The sequence below is a fragment of the Heterodontus francisci genome, chromosome 11, assembly GCF_036365525.1.
Source record: "Heterodontus francisci isolate sHetFra1 chromosome 11, sHetFra1.hap1, whole genome shotgun sequence".
In the NCBI taxonomy this organism is placed as follows: domain Eukaryota; kingdom Metazoa; phylum Chordata; class Chondrichthyes; order Heterodontiformes; family Heterodontidae; genus Heterodontus; species Heterodontus francisci.
Window position 1 is genome coordinate 110,473,463 of NC_090381.1, and position 18,434 is coordinate 110,491,896.

The 18,434-nt window shown below is 41.1% G+C and overlaps 1 protein-coding gene across 1 annotated transcript; it reads left to right on the top strand.

Annotated features, from left to right (window-relative positions):
- Window positions 1–1,119: 1,119 nt before the first annotated feature.
- Window positions 1,120–17,031, top strand: LOC137374974 (extracellular calcium-sensing receptor-like). The gene is made up of 5 exons (XM_068041588.1): window positions 1,120–1,404; window positions 1,784–2,614; window positions 11,487–11,714; window positions 15,896–16,019; window positions 16,118–17,031. The coding sequence occupies exons 1-5, from the start codon at window positions 1,147–1,149 to the stop codon at window positions 17,029–17,031; spliced, it is 2,355 nt and encodes a 784-aa protein (XP_067897689.1). The 5' UTR covers window positions 1,120–1,146.
- Window positions 17,032–18,434: the final 1,403 nt, after the last annotated feature.

Below are 18,434 nucleotides of genomic sequence, written 5' to 3' on the forward strand. Positions count from 1 at the left end.
AAAAGAGCAGGCGTAGGTTAGCATTGATGAAGAATAAAGACAGGTCTATGCCGGTAAAAATAAACTTTGCTCAGAACTAGGAAGTAATTGAAAGATAGCACACATTGTAACAGAATCCGTAACATGTGGGATGCTAAACCAGATAGTCTAAGCACGTCAAGGGCATTAGTCCCCCAAATGAGTTGTAACCTCCATAAATTAAAGTAGGATAATTTCTTCACAGTAGAAATAATCATCTTAGGAGGCAATACAGAAAAAAAAGAGATATATTGAACAATTAAAAACAACTTGTTTGTTTTGAGAAAAAGTCATTCAATTAAATTCTAGGATTAAAGTGATGAGTTTAATTCTGTTGCGCAAGGTATCTCATTCAGATAACCATTGATCTATCATATGTTTAAACAGAGGGTTAAACTTAACAGGAAACAGGAGCTCATGCCAAGTACCAGTGCAATGTCTTACGTTAAGAGTGAAAAAACCTTAAATCTGAGTCTTTAAGGTTCTGGTTCTAGGTCCAATATCAGTGTTCAAGTATGAAAAAAAATGCATATCGTAAACTAAAATATAATCGTTTGTTGAATGGAGTAAGACATGCTTTGAAGAACGAACGAAAGTATTTTTCAGGTCAAAGAAGAAAAACTATTGTACAAAAAGTCGGGAATAAAAGTCAATCATTTTAAATCAGAAAATTATTGAAATTATAACAACTGTAACAGATGCCACGACCAAATGAATGCCCTTTTACAGCACATGCGATATTTTCCTGTTCTTGTGTCTTTGGGTTATATTTACATATATCGTTCACGGAATGCATGTTTTTACAAACACTTATCCGAGTGCAGTAAAGATACATAGGCTATCTATTTGACGATATAGTTTTAACATATATGTTAAAATACACCTTATTATGGGCAAATTATTACTGAAAGTCTTTAAGATATTGAACCTAATTCAGTTACCGACAACCAGATTTTGTACTCTATTTCAACTAATCCCATGAGTAAAGGTTTTCGTGTAGATTTCAAACAATGTGAGGTATGTATTAGGACTATTAGATATAATTAAAGAAAGCTAATGAGCATGCCTACCAACGAATACTTTGTACTCTACAGGTTTGATTTCAGATCTTTTCGGCTTGTGCAGACTATGATCTTTGCCATAGAAGAAATAAATAGAAACTATTCATTGCTTCCTAACATCACAATTGGCTACAAAATTCTCGATGACTGTTCTTCATCTACAATTGCTACGAAGGCCGCCCTGACTCTTGCTAATGGAAGGGAAGAAATTATTTCTGCCAATAATTGCAAAGGCCTGCCAAATGTCTTGGCGATCATTGGGGGCGGTGGATCCTCTCAGTCCATCGCAATAGCAAGGACAATCGGTCCGTTTCGAGTGCCATTGGTAAGGTAGGCGTTTACTGGGAATATTCTGGTTGAAGCATATATCATAACAACAATACCTCATTGAATTTTATTTAGTTATATTCGAGTACAAGCATGCAACAGGGCAAGTGCATCTCTGATCGGAGGCATGCATTGGATGTCTAAAAATATTGGAATTAGTTTATATTTTGTTGTACGTAATAAATATTGACTTTATGAATGAAAGGACAAAGCTAATTGTTATTTGAGATACTACGACTTCAATGCAATTCAAAAATAAGCTCAATAAAGAATGTAACTTTTCTAATCATCGTTATATTTAGCATGCATTCTGTAGCATGTAACTATTTTGAATTTAATTTGCATTGTGTATGACATACTGGCATATTTTCCAACAGATTAGTTACTTTTCCACGTGTGCGTGTCTCAGCAATAGACAGGAATACCCCGCTTTTTATAGAACAATACCAAGTGATTACTATCAGTCCAAGCTTTTGGCTCAGCTTGTTAAAAAGTTTGGATGGACATGGATCGGAACCGTTAGGAGTAATGATGACTATGGTAATTTTGGAATGCAAGCTTTTATCGAAGACGTTGAAAAGCTGGGAATTTGCGTAGCTTTCTCAGTATCATTTTCTAGAACTGACCCAGAGGAGAAAATAACAGAAATTGTTCAGGTGATTAAAAAATCATCAACAAAGGTGGTAGTTGCGTTTTCAGCCACAGGAGAAATGCGGATTTTGTTAAGCGAAATTGTACGTCAAAATGTGACGGGTATACAGTGGGTAGGAAGTGAGGCTTGGGTTGCGGCAGAATTACTTTCTCCAGAAGAAAGGACTAGGTTCCTTACTGGGACAATAGGGCCTGCTATCCAAATGGCAGAAGTGGTAGGATTACGTGAATTTCTTCTTCAGGTTCACCCATCTACGAACCTGGACAACAGTCTAGTGAAGGAATTTTGGGAAACAACATTCAAGTGCACTCTACTGCCAGAAAACGAACTTAAATCACAAGCTGCTGCGGGAAATCCCCAATGTACGGGCCATGAATCTTTATATGAAGTATATAATTCATACTCTGACATAACCGTGGATGGAAGTTTCTACAATGTATACAAAGCAGTCTATGCCTTCGCTCACGCAATGCATGGTATGCTTACCTGTGAAGATGGAAAAGGGCCGTTTACAAATGGCACATGTGCGAACGTTTCTACTTATGAACCGTGGCAGGTAAGAAGCTGACAAATGCAAAGTGCCGTGAAATATTTTAGCTAGTCTTTCATATAATCATGAAATGAAACAGCACTGAAGGACACCATTCGGTCACCAAATCTCTGACATCTCTTCGAAAGAGCTGTCCAATTAGCCCCATAGCGCAGATTGCTTTTCCTTTTCAGTTACTTATCGAATTCCCAGTGGAAAGTCATTATTGAATCTGCTTCGACCACCCTTTCAGGCAACACATTCCAGATCATAACAAATAGCTATGTATTTTTTTCTCCATCATGTCGCTTCCATTTCTCTTGCCAATTAAGTCAGTCTCTGCTCTTTGGTTACCGACCATGGTCCCACTGGGGGAAAAAAAGTTTCTCCTTACTTACGCTATCAAAGCCCTTCAAGATTTTGAATATCTCTAGCAAATTGTCCCATGCTTCTCTGCTCTAAGGAGAACAACCCCAGTTTTTTTATGAGCTCTCCATGTAATTGAACTCTTTCATCTCTGGTACCGTTCTATCAAATCTCCTTTGCATCCTCTCGAAGGCCTTGACATCCTTTCAAAATTGGGCTTGTAGAGTTGGACAGGCTATTCCAGCTAGACCTGATCAAAGTAATATCATGTTTTGGCAAAACCTCCTTGCTTTTGTAATCAACGCCTCCGTTTATAAAACCAGGGATCTCATAAACCTATTTAATAGCCTTTGCAACTTATCCTTCCGCCTGCATAGACCTGTGTAAGTATACCACCCAGGTCTCTCTGTGCTTGCATTCTCGTTTAAAATAGTGCTATTTAAATTAGAATAACAAAGCAAAAAAAATATTGCAGACGCTGGAAAGATGGAATAAAAACAGAAAATATTGGAAATATTTAGCAGGTCAGGGAGCAGCTGTGGAGAAAGAAACAAAGTTAATGCTTCTGGTCGATGACATTTCATCAGAACTGAGTAAGGTTAGAAATATAATAGGTTTAAGTAAGTGTATGCGGGAGGCTGGAAAAAGCAGAAATTGATATGGGATGGAAGACAGCCGAGCTTAAATTACAAAAGAATTGCTGGTACAAGGAAAAAGGGAATGATGATGGGCAAGCAAAGAAATAAAAAAGGTGTCTAGAGGAGGTGTGAAAGGCAGAATGATGAACAGCTGCCGTCCAAAAGTAAAAACAAGACAAAAAAACGAGAGTAACACCGAAATCTGCAAAAACGAAAACATGAAACAAAATGGGGGCAGTGATTATGGTCTGATATTGTCGAATTCAATGTTGAGAACGAAAGCCTGTAAATTGCCTAAGCAAAAGATGAGGTGCTGTTCCTCCCGCTTATGTTCATTGGAACACTGCATGACAGCTATATGCAGAATTAAATGTGCACGCGGGAAAAACTCAGGGTCACCCTTGTGGTCTGAATGGTGGTGTTCCACAAACTCAATATGCGTTTGGTTTTCCCGGTGTACAGCAGACTGTATTGTGAACTGCAAATACAGTATACTAAGCTGAAGGAAGTACACGCGTAAATTGTGTTTCACCTGGAAGGTGCGTTTGGGACCCTGAACAGTGAGGAGTGAGTAGGTAACAGGGCAGATGTTACATCTCCTGTGTTTTCATGGAAAGCTACTGTAGGAAGGGGAGAGGGTGTTGGGGGTGATTGAGGGGAGGACCAGGTTGTTGCAGAGGGAATGTTCCCTTCTGAATGCTGAAAGGTGAGGGGAGAAGAAGTGTTTGATGATGGCATCACACGGAGTTGGTGGAAATGGCGGAGGATTATCTGTTGAGTATGGAGGCTGGTGGAGTGGAAAGTTAGGACAAGGGGAACCATAGCATTGTTCTCAGAGGGAAGTAGGGGGTGAAAGCAGGGTGCGGGAAATGGGATGGGCACAGTCAAGGGCCCTGTCAATCATGGTGGGGTGAATCCTCAGTTCAGGAAAAAAGGAATAGAGTATCTGAAGCGCTGGTATAAAGGGATGCATAATTGGAATGGATGTGTTGGAGACAGAGAAACTGAAAGAATAGACTGGAATCCTTACAGGAAGCAAGGTGTGAGGAACTGCGGTCAAGTTAGCCTTGGGAGTCTGCGGGCTTATAGTGAATATTGATTGATAGTTTAACCCTAGAAATAAAGACAGAGAAATCAGAGATGGTCCACGTGAAGGTGCGAGAAGGATGGAAATTGGAAGCAAAGTTGATAAAGTTTATAGTTGAGGGAAAGAGCAGGAAATGGCATCGATACTATCATCACCATACCAGAAAAAATGTTGAGAGAGGGGGCTGAGGAGGACTGGAACAAGGAATATTCCATTTATCCCACAATGGGGCGGCACAGTGGCGCAGTGGTTAGCACCGCAGCCTCACAGCTCCAGCGACCCGGGTTCAATTCTGGGTACTGCCTGTGTGGAGTTTGCAAGTTCTCCCTGTGTCTGCGTGGGTTTCCTCCGGGTGCTCCGGTTTCCTCCCACATGCCAAAAGACTTGCGGGTTGATAGGTAAATTGGCCATTATAAATTGTATAGGTAGGTGATAGGTATAGGTGGGAATGTGGTGGGAATATGGAATGAGTGTCGGATTAGTATATAAATGGGTGGTTGATGGTCGGCACAGACTCGGTGGGCCGAAGGGCCTGTTTCAGTGCTGTATCTCTAAACTAAACTAAACTAAGGCAGGTATAGCTCGGATCCAGGTGGGAACCCATAGCAACACCTTTCATTGGAAGGAATGAGTGGCGTTAAAGAAGAAGATGTTCAATGCTTGAACAAGTTTAGCCAGTTAGAGGAGGTTGGTGGTGGATGGAGACTGGCTGTGTCTCCATTCAACGCGTTTAGATTGCCTCCCCTGATTTCTCCTACCAAATTTAATATTTTCACACTTCTCTGAGCTAACTTTCATGTGCCACTTGTCTGACCATTTTGGAGGGTGAGGCTGAAGGAAAATAGTCCCGATGACCATTAGGTAAGGAGTGTGTACCTGAAAAAGGCTGAAGCCTGGAGGGCAATGCAAGCATCAGGGAGAAAGGTACAAAATACTAAAAGTGATGTCAGCACAAAAGTAGGTGCTGGTTGATGAGTATCTTATGAGTTTCTACATACACACACACATGGATATATATGTACATATATATATATATATGTATTTAAGTATTTTATACGTCTTTAGTTTAATTATGCTAATTTGAGTTAGTCTAGTTGTTTGGGGATGTAACTAGTAGGGTAGATAAAGGGGAACCAGTAGATGTAGTATACCTGGATTTTCAAAAGTTATTTGATAAGGTGCCACATAAAAGATTAATAGGCAAGGGAAGGGCGCATGGTGTTGGGGGTAATATATTAGCGTGGATAGAGGATTGGTAAACATACAGGAAGCAGAAAGTGAGCATAAATGGGGCATTTTCAAGTTGGAAGGCACCGAATAGTGGGGTGCCAAAAGGATCAGTGCTGGGACCTCAGCTAATTACACAGTATATTAATGACTTAGATGAAGAGACAGAGAGTAATGTACCTAGGCTTGCTGATGTTACAAAGCTCGGTGGAAAGGTAAGCCACGGGGAGGATGTAGAGAGTCCACAAAGAGACATAGAGCGGTTAAGTGAGTGGGCAACAAGATGGCAAATAGAGTATAATGTAGGGAAGTGCAAAGTTGTTCACAAAAATAGAAACGTAGGATATTTTTTAAAAGGTGTGAAACTGGTAAGTGTTGTTGTTCAGAGGAACTTGGTGGGTACTTGTACAAGGAACGCACAAAGTTAACATGCAGGTGCAGCAGCCTATTAAGAAGGCAAACGGCATGTTGACCTTTATTGCAAGGGGATTAGAGTACAGAAATAAAGAAGTCTTACTAAAATTGTATAGGGCTTTGGTGAGATCGCACCTGGAATACTGTGTGCAATTTTAGTCTCCACATTTAAGAAAGGATATATTTGCACTGAGGCAGTGCAGCGAAGATTTGCTAGATTGGTCCCTGGGATGAGGGGTTTGTCCTATGATGAGAGGCTGAGTAAATTGGGCCTATATTATCTGGGATTTAGAAGAATGAGAGGTGATCTAATTGAGTCATGCAAGATTCACAAAAGGCTTGATAGGGTCGAAGCTGAGAGATTGTTCCCACTGGTCAGGGAATCTAGATCACGCAATCACAATGTCAGGATAAGGGATCAATCATTCAGGACTGAGATGAGGAGAAATTACTTTATTCAAAGGGTTGTGACTCTTTGGACTGCTCTACCCTAGATGGTTGTGGATGCTCCATCATTGAATACATTTAAGGCTAGGATAGGTAGATGTTTGGCCTTACAGGGAATCAAGGGATATGGGGAGAGGGTAGGAAAGTGGAATTGAAGCCCAAGGTCATCCATGATCGTATTGAAAGGTGGAGCAGGCTCGATGGGCCATATGGTTTACTTCTACTCCTATTTATTGTGTTCCTGGATTTCTTGTGTTCTTACAAATAGAGAAATGGTAGAACACCTCAGTTCCATGGCATGCACATACTGTGCCAATTGGTAGCTCCAGGACGCTTATTGTGTCATGGGCAACCAAATGTGCAGGAAGTGTCATCAGCCAGAGGAGGTTGAGCCCTGAGTTTCAGAGTTTGGCATCACTGCCGTGCATCTGCGAGTCTGAGAGCTATGTGAGTAGCACATTGCTGGATGTAGCCACCCTGCAGTTCAAGCGTATGCAGGCAGAGAGGGGATGGCTGACAGCCAGTCAAGAAGGACCAGGCAGGTCGTGCAGAAGTCCCCTGAGTGCATCTTGCTCTCCACCCAGGATTCAGTTCTGAATACTGGTGAGAGTTATGCTTCATCTGCGTGTGTTGCCACAGACAAATTCTCGACACCATTGGCTGCTCAGCTGTACAGTAGGAAGGAGGAATTTTGCAAAGTAATAGTGATAGGGGATTCTATTGTTAGGGGAATTGTTGCTGACATGAACCTAGGAAGGTATGTTGCTTCCTTGGTGCAAGGTTAAGAATGTCACTGTAGCTGCAGAGCACACTGAGGGTGGCGGGTGAACAGCCACATGTCGTGGTCCTTATTTGTACCAATGAATACAAAGAGTGAAAGATAAGGTTTTGCAGGCAGATTTTCGAGAACTAGGAAAGAGACTAGCAAAGACCACAAAGGTAGCAATCTCCAAATTACTCTCGGTGTCTTGCTCAAATGAGTTTAGAAATGGGAGGATAGAGTAGATGAATGAATTGCTGTAGAAATGGGGCAGTGGGGAAGGGCTTTTAATTCCTGGAACATTGGAGCCAGTTCTGGGGCAGGGAGCACCTGCATGGGCTCAACTGCTTACGCATGAACAGAGCCAGGACCAATGTCCTCGCAGGGGTATTTGTTAGTCCTGTTGGACAGGGTTTAAGCTAACTTGACAGTGGAATAGGAACAAGCGTGTAGCATTAGGAATGATGAACAAGGTGTACAATGTATTTGAAGAAGCCAATAGCACTTGTGTAAGAAATAGTAAGGTATTACGTGGGGTCAGACTTAGTGGTAGTGAAAGAAGGTCTAAATTGGGGTTACAGTGCAGGTATACAACTGCATAGAGCATCTTAAATAATGTTGATGAGCTGCAGCTGCAAATAACCACATGGAAATATGTTATTGTGGCGATAATGGAGACTTGGCTCAAACATGTGCAAGACTGGTTACTATATATTCCTGGATACAAGCTGTTCAGGAAACATAGGGAAGGAAAGAAAGGGGAGGGGTGGATGTAATGCTTAAGGAGAATATTACAGTGTTGGAGAAAGAGAATGTCCTGGAGGTGTAAGGACAGAATCTATTTGGCTAGAGTTAAGAAACAACAGAGGTGCCACTACACTACTGGCGTATTTTATAGGCCACCAATTAATGGAAAAATACAGACAAGCAAATTTGCCGGAAATTTACAGAGAGGTGCCAAAGCTATAGTGCAGTGATAATGGGGGACTTCAATTATCCTAACATAGACTGGAATAGTAATAGTTTAAAGACCAGAGAGGGGAAAGATTTTCTGAAATGTGTTCAGGAGAATCGTTATGATCAATATGTTTCTGGTCCAACAAGTAAGGAGGCATTGTTGAATCTACCTCTGGGGAATGAAGTAGACCCTTAGAAAATAGGCGACAGGTTTAGATCGAGGATTTGGATCAGCATAGGCTTGGAGGGCCGAAGGGTCTGTTCCTGTGCTGTAATTTTCTTTGTTCTTTGTTCTAACTGGATCAGGTCTCAGTCAGGGAACTTTTAAGGAACAGGGATCATAGTATCATAAGGTTTAGGTTAGCCATGAAAATGGAAAAGGAGCAGTCTAAAGTACAAATACTAAAATGGAGGAAGGCCAATTTCAGTGCGGCGACAAGGGATCTGTCCCAGGTAAATTGGAATCAAAATTTGTAGGCAAAGCTGTAAGAGAACAATGAGGATATAGAGAACATAGTTTATGTACAGTCGAGGTACATTCCCACAAAGGGATAAGTAGGGCAACAAATAACAGAGTTCCTTAATGATGAGAAAGACAAAGAGTAAGATAAAGCACAAAAACGGAACGTATGACAGATGTCAGCTTGATAAGACAATGTGAGAAGTAGGCTGAATATGAAAATTTCAGAGGGGAAGTGAAAAGGAAACCAGAGACGCAAAGAAAGAATATGAGTCTAGACTGGCAGCTATAGTAAAACGGAGTCAAAAAATATTCTAAAAATATATAAATAGTAAAAGGGTAGTAAAAGTGAAGACTTTAGAGAGGGTACAGAAAAGATTTATGAGAATGTCTCCAGGGAAAAAGGATTTCAGTGATGTGGATAGATGTAGAAGATAGGTCTGTTCTCCTCGAAATGAGAAGGTTCAGAGGAGATTTCATAGAAGTGTTCAAAATCATGAAGGTCTAGACAGTGCCAATATGGAGCAAATGCTCCCTTTGGTGAATGGGTCGAGAACCAGAGGACATTCATTTCAGCTGAGTGGCAAAAGAATCAATTGCAACATTGGCAAAACCTTTTCTCAAAGCGAATGGTTAGGATATGGAGTGCAGTGCCTTAGACTGTGGTGGAGGCAGATACAATAGGGACTTACCAAAAGGGAAGTGGATGAGGACCTGAAGAGAAAAAAAATGCAGGGCTACGGGAAAGTGGTGGGGGAGTGGGACAAGTTGAATTGTTCTTGTAGAGAGCCATCATGGACACGGCGGGCCGAATAGCCTCCTTCTGTGCTTCTATGATTTGCTAGCCTATGTCTTCCTGAAGACTGATAATAGCCTTCCAACAGTTTGCTACATTTTCGAGTTTAGTGCCATCTGCAAGCTTCGAAATTATGCTCTGTATAACTAAGCTCATGGCATTAACATGCATAATACCATGTGTGTATACAGGAGTAGTGGTCCTTGCACCGACCCCTGAAGGACATTACCGCACACTTTTCTTCAAAGAGTAAACAACCATTCTCCACTATTCTTTGCTTCCTGTCCCTGAGCTATATTCGTATTCACACAACCACTGTCTCTTTGTACACAATATCAACTGCACTACCTTTGTTCAACCTCCGCGTTATTTTGTCAAAGAACACAAGCATGTTAACCACAAAGAATTCAATTTTTACAAATCAATGCTGGCTTTCATATTAATCCCTATTTCCCAGTCAATTGTTCTGCTTTCCTTCAGCTAACGTACGAATATATAAAATAAAGATACTTCTATTCAAATGCCTCCCGCTTCAGTTCTCAGGTTCATGTTTTGCTAACACACTGGTTTACATTCTTTTTCAAAATTTAATTTATGTGTTATTTAGGCTAATTTAATCAATTTGTGACCAACAACGTCCATGTAAACAACAAATGTGATAGAAGGCCAATGTTTATAGTGCCTTGTTGAGGAGGGAGAGTCTCTGTGCTTAATGAAAATCACTGTAACTTAATTTTTAATTTCTCATTCCAAAGAACCTGGAAGAAGACAGTAGTTTTACTAAATTATGTTCAAAAAGCACGTTTTAGCTCTTGAATCAATGACCTTCTGGTTTAGTCCAAGATGGCAGCGACTGGGCCAAACTGAAAATCACAAAGAAAATCAGAAAGAGGTGGTGAGCGGGTTAGAGGGTGCTGGCTATGCCCTATAAGATAGACAGCGTAAGGCCAGAAAACCTATCAAACCTGATTGAAAGACTGGGCTGCTTTTGTTCGAAAAGAGAAAGCTGAATGGTGACCATATAGAGCTCTTTAAGGGTTTGGAAGGGTTCGATAGGATAGAGAAAGATAAAATGTTTCCACTTGTGGGGAATCGAAAAACTGGCGCCGTAAATATCAGATATTCACAAATATATCCTACACGGAATTCCGGAGAAACATCTTTTCTTAGAGAATGGTGAGAATGTGGAACTTGCTGCCACATGGAGTAGTTGAGGCGAATAATATAGATGCATTTAAGGGAAGGTAGATAAACACACGAGGGAGAAAGGAATAGAAGGTTATGCTAATAAGGATAGCTGAAGTTAATTGGGAGGATGCTCATATTAAGCATGTACACCGACACTCACCAGTTGGGATGAATTTCTTGTTTCTGTGCTGTAATTTCTATGTAATTCTGCAAGGTACCCCGGGAGAGATGATGGCGCTACCTCAGGAGAAAAATAACATTTATAAGAGGAAAATGCCGTTTCAGATGTTATTTCTACTTGTCAAATCTGCAAGAGCTCTTTAAGACTATATCGGTCAAAGGCAACTCAGTAGGTTTAATGTACATTGATTTTATGGTGAAAGTTGATGGCTGTGATATTCTTTCCCATTTCTTTTTATATGTTACTACAATTGCTTCACCGACCTTAATATATCCTACTTGGATAGGCCCGAAATTGGCATTTTTATCTTGCAGGATGGAAGAATATAAATTCTTGTCTCATTCTCAATTAAGTAATACATGTCTTACGGTTTTCCAGCTACTTCATTATATGCAGTCAGTTAATTTCACAACTAGCACTGGGGACAACTTCTACTTTGATTCCAGTGGAGATCCAGTGGCTACGTATGATTTGATAAACAGGCAAGTTAATAAAAATGGTTTCCCAGAGATTGTGTCTGTTGGATATTATGATGCTTCTGCATCTCCTGGCCAGTCAATCGTTCTAAATAAAGAAGCTATTGTGTGGAATGGGGAAAACAGCAAGGTAAGTCTATCAACATCTTAATTAAATTCTTCACAATAGTTACTGTCTATTTACTCAAGCATTGTTTACTACAAACAACCTCAAACGAATTTTTAACGTATAGAACTGAATTTTACGGAATTTCGCCAAGCATCTGGTTAACAATCTGTACGAGCACGTCAGGACTTGGGATCCAAATTGTAGCAGTACCATGAAACTCTTATCTCTGTGCTAAGTGTAATGGCCCTAACCCGAATGTCTCTGGATAGTCTCCAGGAGGATAACAGTGGGCACAAATACATCTGTTCTTTCTTTTTTTCCATAACTGCAGATTAATTTGGCATTCACTCTTTGAAAGACAGCCCGACGAAATTAATCAATTCTGAAACTCCCGAACCCTTGACCACCACCAACTAGGAGGACAAGAGCAGTCGGTCCATGTGACCAAAATCACTTGCACGTTCTCCTCTAGGTCACATACCAACCTGACTTGAGTATATATCATTGCATCATAATCGCCAGCGGATCAAAATTTTGGAACTCCCCACCAATCAGAGCTGTGGGAATGCCTTCACTAGCCAGACTGCATTGGTTCAAGAAGGTGGCTTACTTGTTATTTAGTTGGAACTAAGTCCCGGCTTAGCAAAAGGAAAGCTACTCATTACCCTGTAACAATCTCACACGATATATTCCACTGTTGCAGCATATGAAGAAGTTGCAATAAATTGGAAAGGCAAATTGCAGCACCTTCATTCGCTAAACACATATTACTATACTGCACAGGCTAAATACAACATAAAAGCTAACATCAGTTTAATTTGAGAAAGGCTTCTCATGGCTACCGAGCGTTCTGTGATGTTCGCAGACATAAAAGACATTATATTGATGGAAATTGTTGTTTATTTTGGTTTACACACGATTTTTTGCCTAAAATATTTATTTACGAACATAGTAACATGCAGCCACTCAAGCCTGCAGATGCCACTGTTGCAGCTATTTCTGGAGCCCAAGACATTTAGTACGGAATGTCGTCAGGACCCATAGCCTTTTCAGTATCCAGCGCTTTCAGCCATTTCTTGATATCACATGAAGTGAATCGAATTGGCGGAAGATGGGCATCTATGATGCTGGGGACCTCAGGAGGAGGCCGAGATGGATCATCCACTCGACACTTCTGGCTAAAGGTAGATGCAAATGCTTCAGCCCCTGTCTTTTGCACTGATGTGCTGGGCTCCCCCATCGTTGAGGATGGAGACATTTGTGCTGTCTCCTCCTCCAGTTCATTGTTTAATTGTCCACCACCATTCACGTCTGCATGTTGCAGGACTGCAGAGCTTAGATCTGATCCGTTGGTTGTGGGATCGCTTAGTCCTGTCTATTGCGTACTGCTGTTTGGCGTGCAAGTAGTCCAGTGTTGTAGCTTCACCAGGCTGACACCTCATTTTTATAGGTATGCCTGGTGCTGCACCTGGCATGCCCTCCTGCACTCTTCATTGAACCAGGGTAGGTCCCCCGGCTTGATGGCAATGGTAGAGTGGGGGATATGCTGGGAGATGGGGTTACAGATTGTTCTTGAATACAGTTCTGCTGCTGCTGATGGCCCAGAGCGCCTCATGGATGCCCAGTTTTGAATTGCTAGAGCTGTTCGAAATCTATCCCGTTTAGCACAGTGCTAGTGCAACACAACACATTGATGGACATCCTCAATGTGAAGATGGGACTTTGTCTCCACAAGTACTGTGTGGTGATCACTTCTACAAATACTGTCATCGACAGATACATGAGTGAGGACGAGATAAAGTAGGTTTTCCCCTCTTGTTGGTTCCCTCACCTTCTTACACAGACCCAGTTTAGCATCTATGTCCTTTAGGACTCAGCCAGCAGTGGTGCTACTGAGCCTCTCTTGGTAATGGACATTGAAGTCCCAAACCCAGAGTGCATTCTGTGCCCTTGCTACCCTCAACACTTCTTCCAATTGCTGTTCAACATGGAGAAGCACTGATTCATCAGTCGAGAGGGGCCAGTAGGTGGTAACCAGCAGCAGATTTCCTTGCCCATGTTTGACCAAATGCTAGGAGACTTCTTGGAATCTTGAGACAATGTTGAGAACTCCCAGGGCAACTCCCACCCGACTGTATACCACTGTGCCACCACCTCTGGTCGGTCTGTCCTCCCAGTGGGGCAGGACATACACAGCAAAGGTGATGGCGATGTCTGAGACATTGTCTGCAAGGTATAATTCCGTGAGTATAACTATGCCACTCTCCCAATTTTAGCACAATTCCCCAGATGTAAGCAAGGAGGACTTTGCAGGGTTGACAGGGCTGGATTTTCCATTATCATTTCCAGTGCTTAGGTCGATGCTGGGTGGTCCGTCCAGTTTCATTCTTCTTCTTAGACTTTGTAGCAGCTTGATACAACTGAATGGCTTGCTAGGCTATACCACAGGGAATGTATTAGTCAACCACATTGCTGTCACATGTAGGCCAGACCAGGTAAATGACGGCAGATTTTCTTCCCTATAGGATATTAGTGAACCAAATAGATTTTTACAACATTCAACAATGTTTTCATGGTTACCTTTAGAATAACTTTTAATTCCAGATTTGTTAATTGAATTCAAATGCCACTATCTGTCGTTGTGAGTTTTGAATTCATGTCTCCAGTGCATTAACATGGGCTGCTGGCCTCCTAGTCCAGTGACATTACCACTGCGCCACGGCCTCCTTACTACGCCACCACCTCCCTTCTAAATTCAAGTGAATACAGGTAACCTGTCCTCATAGCTTAACCCTTTTACACCTGGAACAATTCGGGTGAATCTGTATTGTACCTCCTCAAAGTTGAATATCTTTCCTCTTGCACAGTGTCCAGAACTGAATGCAATACTTCTGATGGCGTCTAACTAGATGTCGTTTTTATTCATTCATGGGATGTGAGCGTCGCCTGCTAAGCTAGCATGTATTGCCCATCCCTAATTTCCCTTCAGAAGGTGACGGTGAGTTGCCTTCTTGAACTGCTGCTGTACTTAGTTTGTAGGGACATCCATAGTGCAGTTAGGAAGGGAGTTCCAGGATTTTGACCCAGTAACAGTGAAGGAACAGCGATATAGTTCCATGTCAGAATGATGTGTGACTAGCAGTGGAACTTTCAGATGGTGATGTTACTATGCTGTCCTTGTCCTTCCAGGTGTTAGAGGTCACAGGTTTGGAACGTGCTGTCGAGGGTCTTGATGTCTGTACAGCTATAACAAAACTTCCATCCCATTGTATTCAATCCCTCCTGAGATAAAGGCCTTTTAAATATTTTTGTACCTATCCACTACCTTTCAGATATTTCTGTACTAGGACCTATAATTATCTTTGCTGATCCAAAGTGCCTAGCTTCTTGCCCTCTAGAGCATACTCTGATCTATGTTTCTTCGGTCCAAAGTGGGCAAACTCACACTTTCCCACATTGAACGCGATCTGTCACAGTTATGCTGTCTCACTTAATCTATCAACGTCATTTTGCAACTTTCTGCTCTGCACTATTTACTGTGGCACCTAATTTAGTGTCGTAGGCAAACTTAGATATGCAGCTGTATATTCCTGCATCCAAGTCATTTATAAGTATGGCGAAAGCTAGGGCCCGAGTACAGATCTCTGGGCGACACCACAAGTCACATCCTGCTAATGTGCGTACATGTCTATTATTTCTACTCTCCATACCTTCTAAGTCCGAATTAATTCCCAATCCAAGCCAATAGGATGTTTCAAATTCCATGCTCTCTTAGTTATTCTAACATTTTAAATTTTTGTTCAGTGTCATTCGGAATCGTGTTCCAAGTTATTCAGCAGGAACATTATACCGTTATGACTTGCAGAAACCCCTTTGTTTCATTTGTTACAGCTGTGTAAATAAATATAAAACATTCACAATTATATTCTGAGTATAATTAATACTATTTTCAAATGAATCGCTTGCTTCACAATACAAATTTCAGATTTACATGCGAAGGATTCTGCTTTGCCATATATTTTCATGTGCGATTATTTTATATTCTTTATTGAAAGATATTACCCACGAAACAATTTCTAAAGGTGGATGGTGTTGCATGTAACTTTACTTTCTAAATTGCTATATTTGGCATTACAAAATGTTAATTGTGTTTGGTGCAAGAAGTAATATTACAAGTAACCATGCTTTCAAATTTGCTTCAGGTTCCACGTGCAATTTGCTCCGAGAGTTGTCCCCCAGGGACAAGAAGAGTTTCCAGAAAGGGGCAACCGATCTGTTGCTTTGACTGCACTCAATGTGCTGATGGTGAGATCAGTAACACCACAGGTATACGGAAACGTGCGTTTCATGTTTGCCTTTCCAAGTCATTCATTTGGATGTCGCAAAACATTGCACTAACATTTACCACGTTCGATTTATCCTAGATGCTTTAGACTGCATTAAGTGTCCCTTCGATTACTGGCCCAATGCGAACAAAGACAAATGTGCTGCAAAAGACATGGAATTTCTGTCTTTTGAAGAGACCTTGGGAATGGTATTAGTGATGCTTGCGTCGATTGGAATCGGTGGAACTATAACAATAGCTTGTGTTTTCTTTCACTATAGGGATACTCCCATTGTGAAGGCTAATAATTCCGAGCTGAGCTTCCTTCTTCTCTTTGCATTAACTCTTTGTTTCCTATGTTCTCTTACTTTTATTGGAAAGCCTTCATTTTGGTCCTGTATGTTACAACGTGTATCATTTGGTATTACTTTTGTCTTATGTATTTCTTGTGTTTTGGCAAAAACTATCCTTGTACTGATGGCCTTTAAAGCAACACTTCCCAACAACAATTTAATGAAATGGTTTGGACCTACACAGCAACGCTTTGGTGTATTCTTTCTCACATTTATTCAAGGCTTCATATGTATTATATGGCTAAGTATAGCGCCACCTTTTCCAATGAAAAACACAAGTTATTACAGGGAAATTATTATTCTGGAATGCCGTCTGGGGTCTATAACAGCCTTTTATTGTGTATCAGGTTATATTGCATTCCTGTCCTGTGTTTGCTTTATTCTTGCATTTCTAGCCAGGAAACTGCCCGATAATTTCAATGAGGCCCAATGTATAACCTTTAGCATGCTTATCTTCTGTGCTGTTTGGATCGCATTCATTCCAGCCTACATGAGTTCTCCTGGAAAATATACTGTAGCTATAGAAGTATTTGCTATTTTGGCATCCAGCTCTGGGTTGCTTCTCTGTATTTTTGTTCCTAAATGTGCTATTATATTGTTTAAGCCAGACAGCAACACAAGAAAGCACATAATGTCTAAAATGCCTTCAAAAAAGCTTTAAAAGATTGAAATTATGAGCAATTGAATGATCATGCTGAAAAAGGACATTGTTTTTTTTAATAGTACGCTAATGCAACAGTATCAACCCCAACAAATCACAACAATTATATGAAAATGTATTTGTTTATGGCTTTGAATGCAATCAATAGTGCAGAATGTTAATTTGCAGAGTCATCAATGTTTACTGCGCAGTTCTAATTAAACATATGAACTTAAATGAAAATACGATGTCCTCAATTTGGTGCAATTTAGAGTATCAATGAACTGTCTATAAATGATTTTATATTTGTGTGAGAGTTGTGCTTTTCAAATATTATTTTAAATGGTTAACCCTAAATTCATATAGAGGGAGGCGATTCAACTCATCGTGCCTGCGTCAGTTCTTTGAAAGAATGATCCAATTACTCACTCTCCGCCGTTCTTTCCAAAGAGCCTTGCATTTTTCAGATTTCAGAGATAAATGATGTTCCCTACATCTGTGACATAAATTTCTGTAATTCTATGATAAAGCCAATTTGCTTTTGAAAGTTACTATTGAATCTGCTTTCACCACTCTTTCAAGCAGTGTATTCCAGATCGTAACAACTCGCTGCTTGAAAAAAAAAATTTCTATCCCCACTTCTCCTTCTTGGTATTTCTTCGTTGATGAAGATTTTCAGAAGGTTGTACTCATTGGTTGCAGGCCCGCAGGTGGCTAGTCAGGCCTAGCGTAACTGGCAGATTCTCCCACAGTGGGTGCAAGTGAAGCTGTAGTCGCTGCTGTTGGCAATTGGATCTGTTCTTCTCCTCCTTTTCTCTTTCATGCTGGTTCTTCACTCAGTCTCAAAAGTGTCTGTAGCACTCCTCATGTAGCCTCTCCAGGCATCATGATCTATGGCCTGCGCTTCCCACTGGTGAAGGTTGATGTGACACACTGAGAGGAATTTCTTCAACGAGTCCTTGAAACATTTGCCTGAGGCCCCTCTGTTCCCTTTGCCAGTAGTCAGCTCTCCACACACATAATCTTGGCATGTGACTGTCATCCAGCCGGGCGGTTGTGTAGTGGTAATGTCACTGGACTAGTAATCCAGAACCCAGGTTAATGCTCTGCAGACATGGGTCCGAATCCCACCACAGCAGATGGGGAACTTTGATGTCAACTAATGATGACTATGAAACCATTGTTGATTTTTATAAAAAAGCATCTGGTTCACTAATGTCCTTTAGGGAAGGAAATCTGCCATCCTTGGCTGGTCGACATGTGATTTCATAACCACAGCAATGTGTTTGACATTTAAAATGCCCCCTCTAATGGTCTGGCAAGCCACTCAGTCCAAGGGCAATTAGGGATTGGCAGAAAATGCTGGCCTAGCCAGCGACTCCCACATTCCACAAATGAATTAAAAAATGCCTTAAATTTGTATC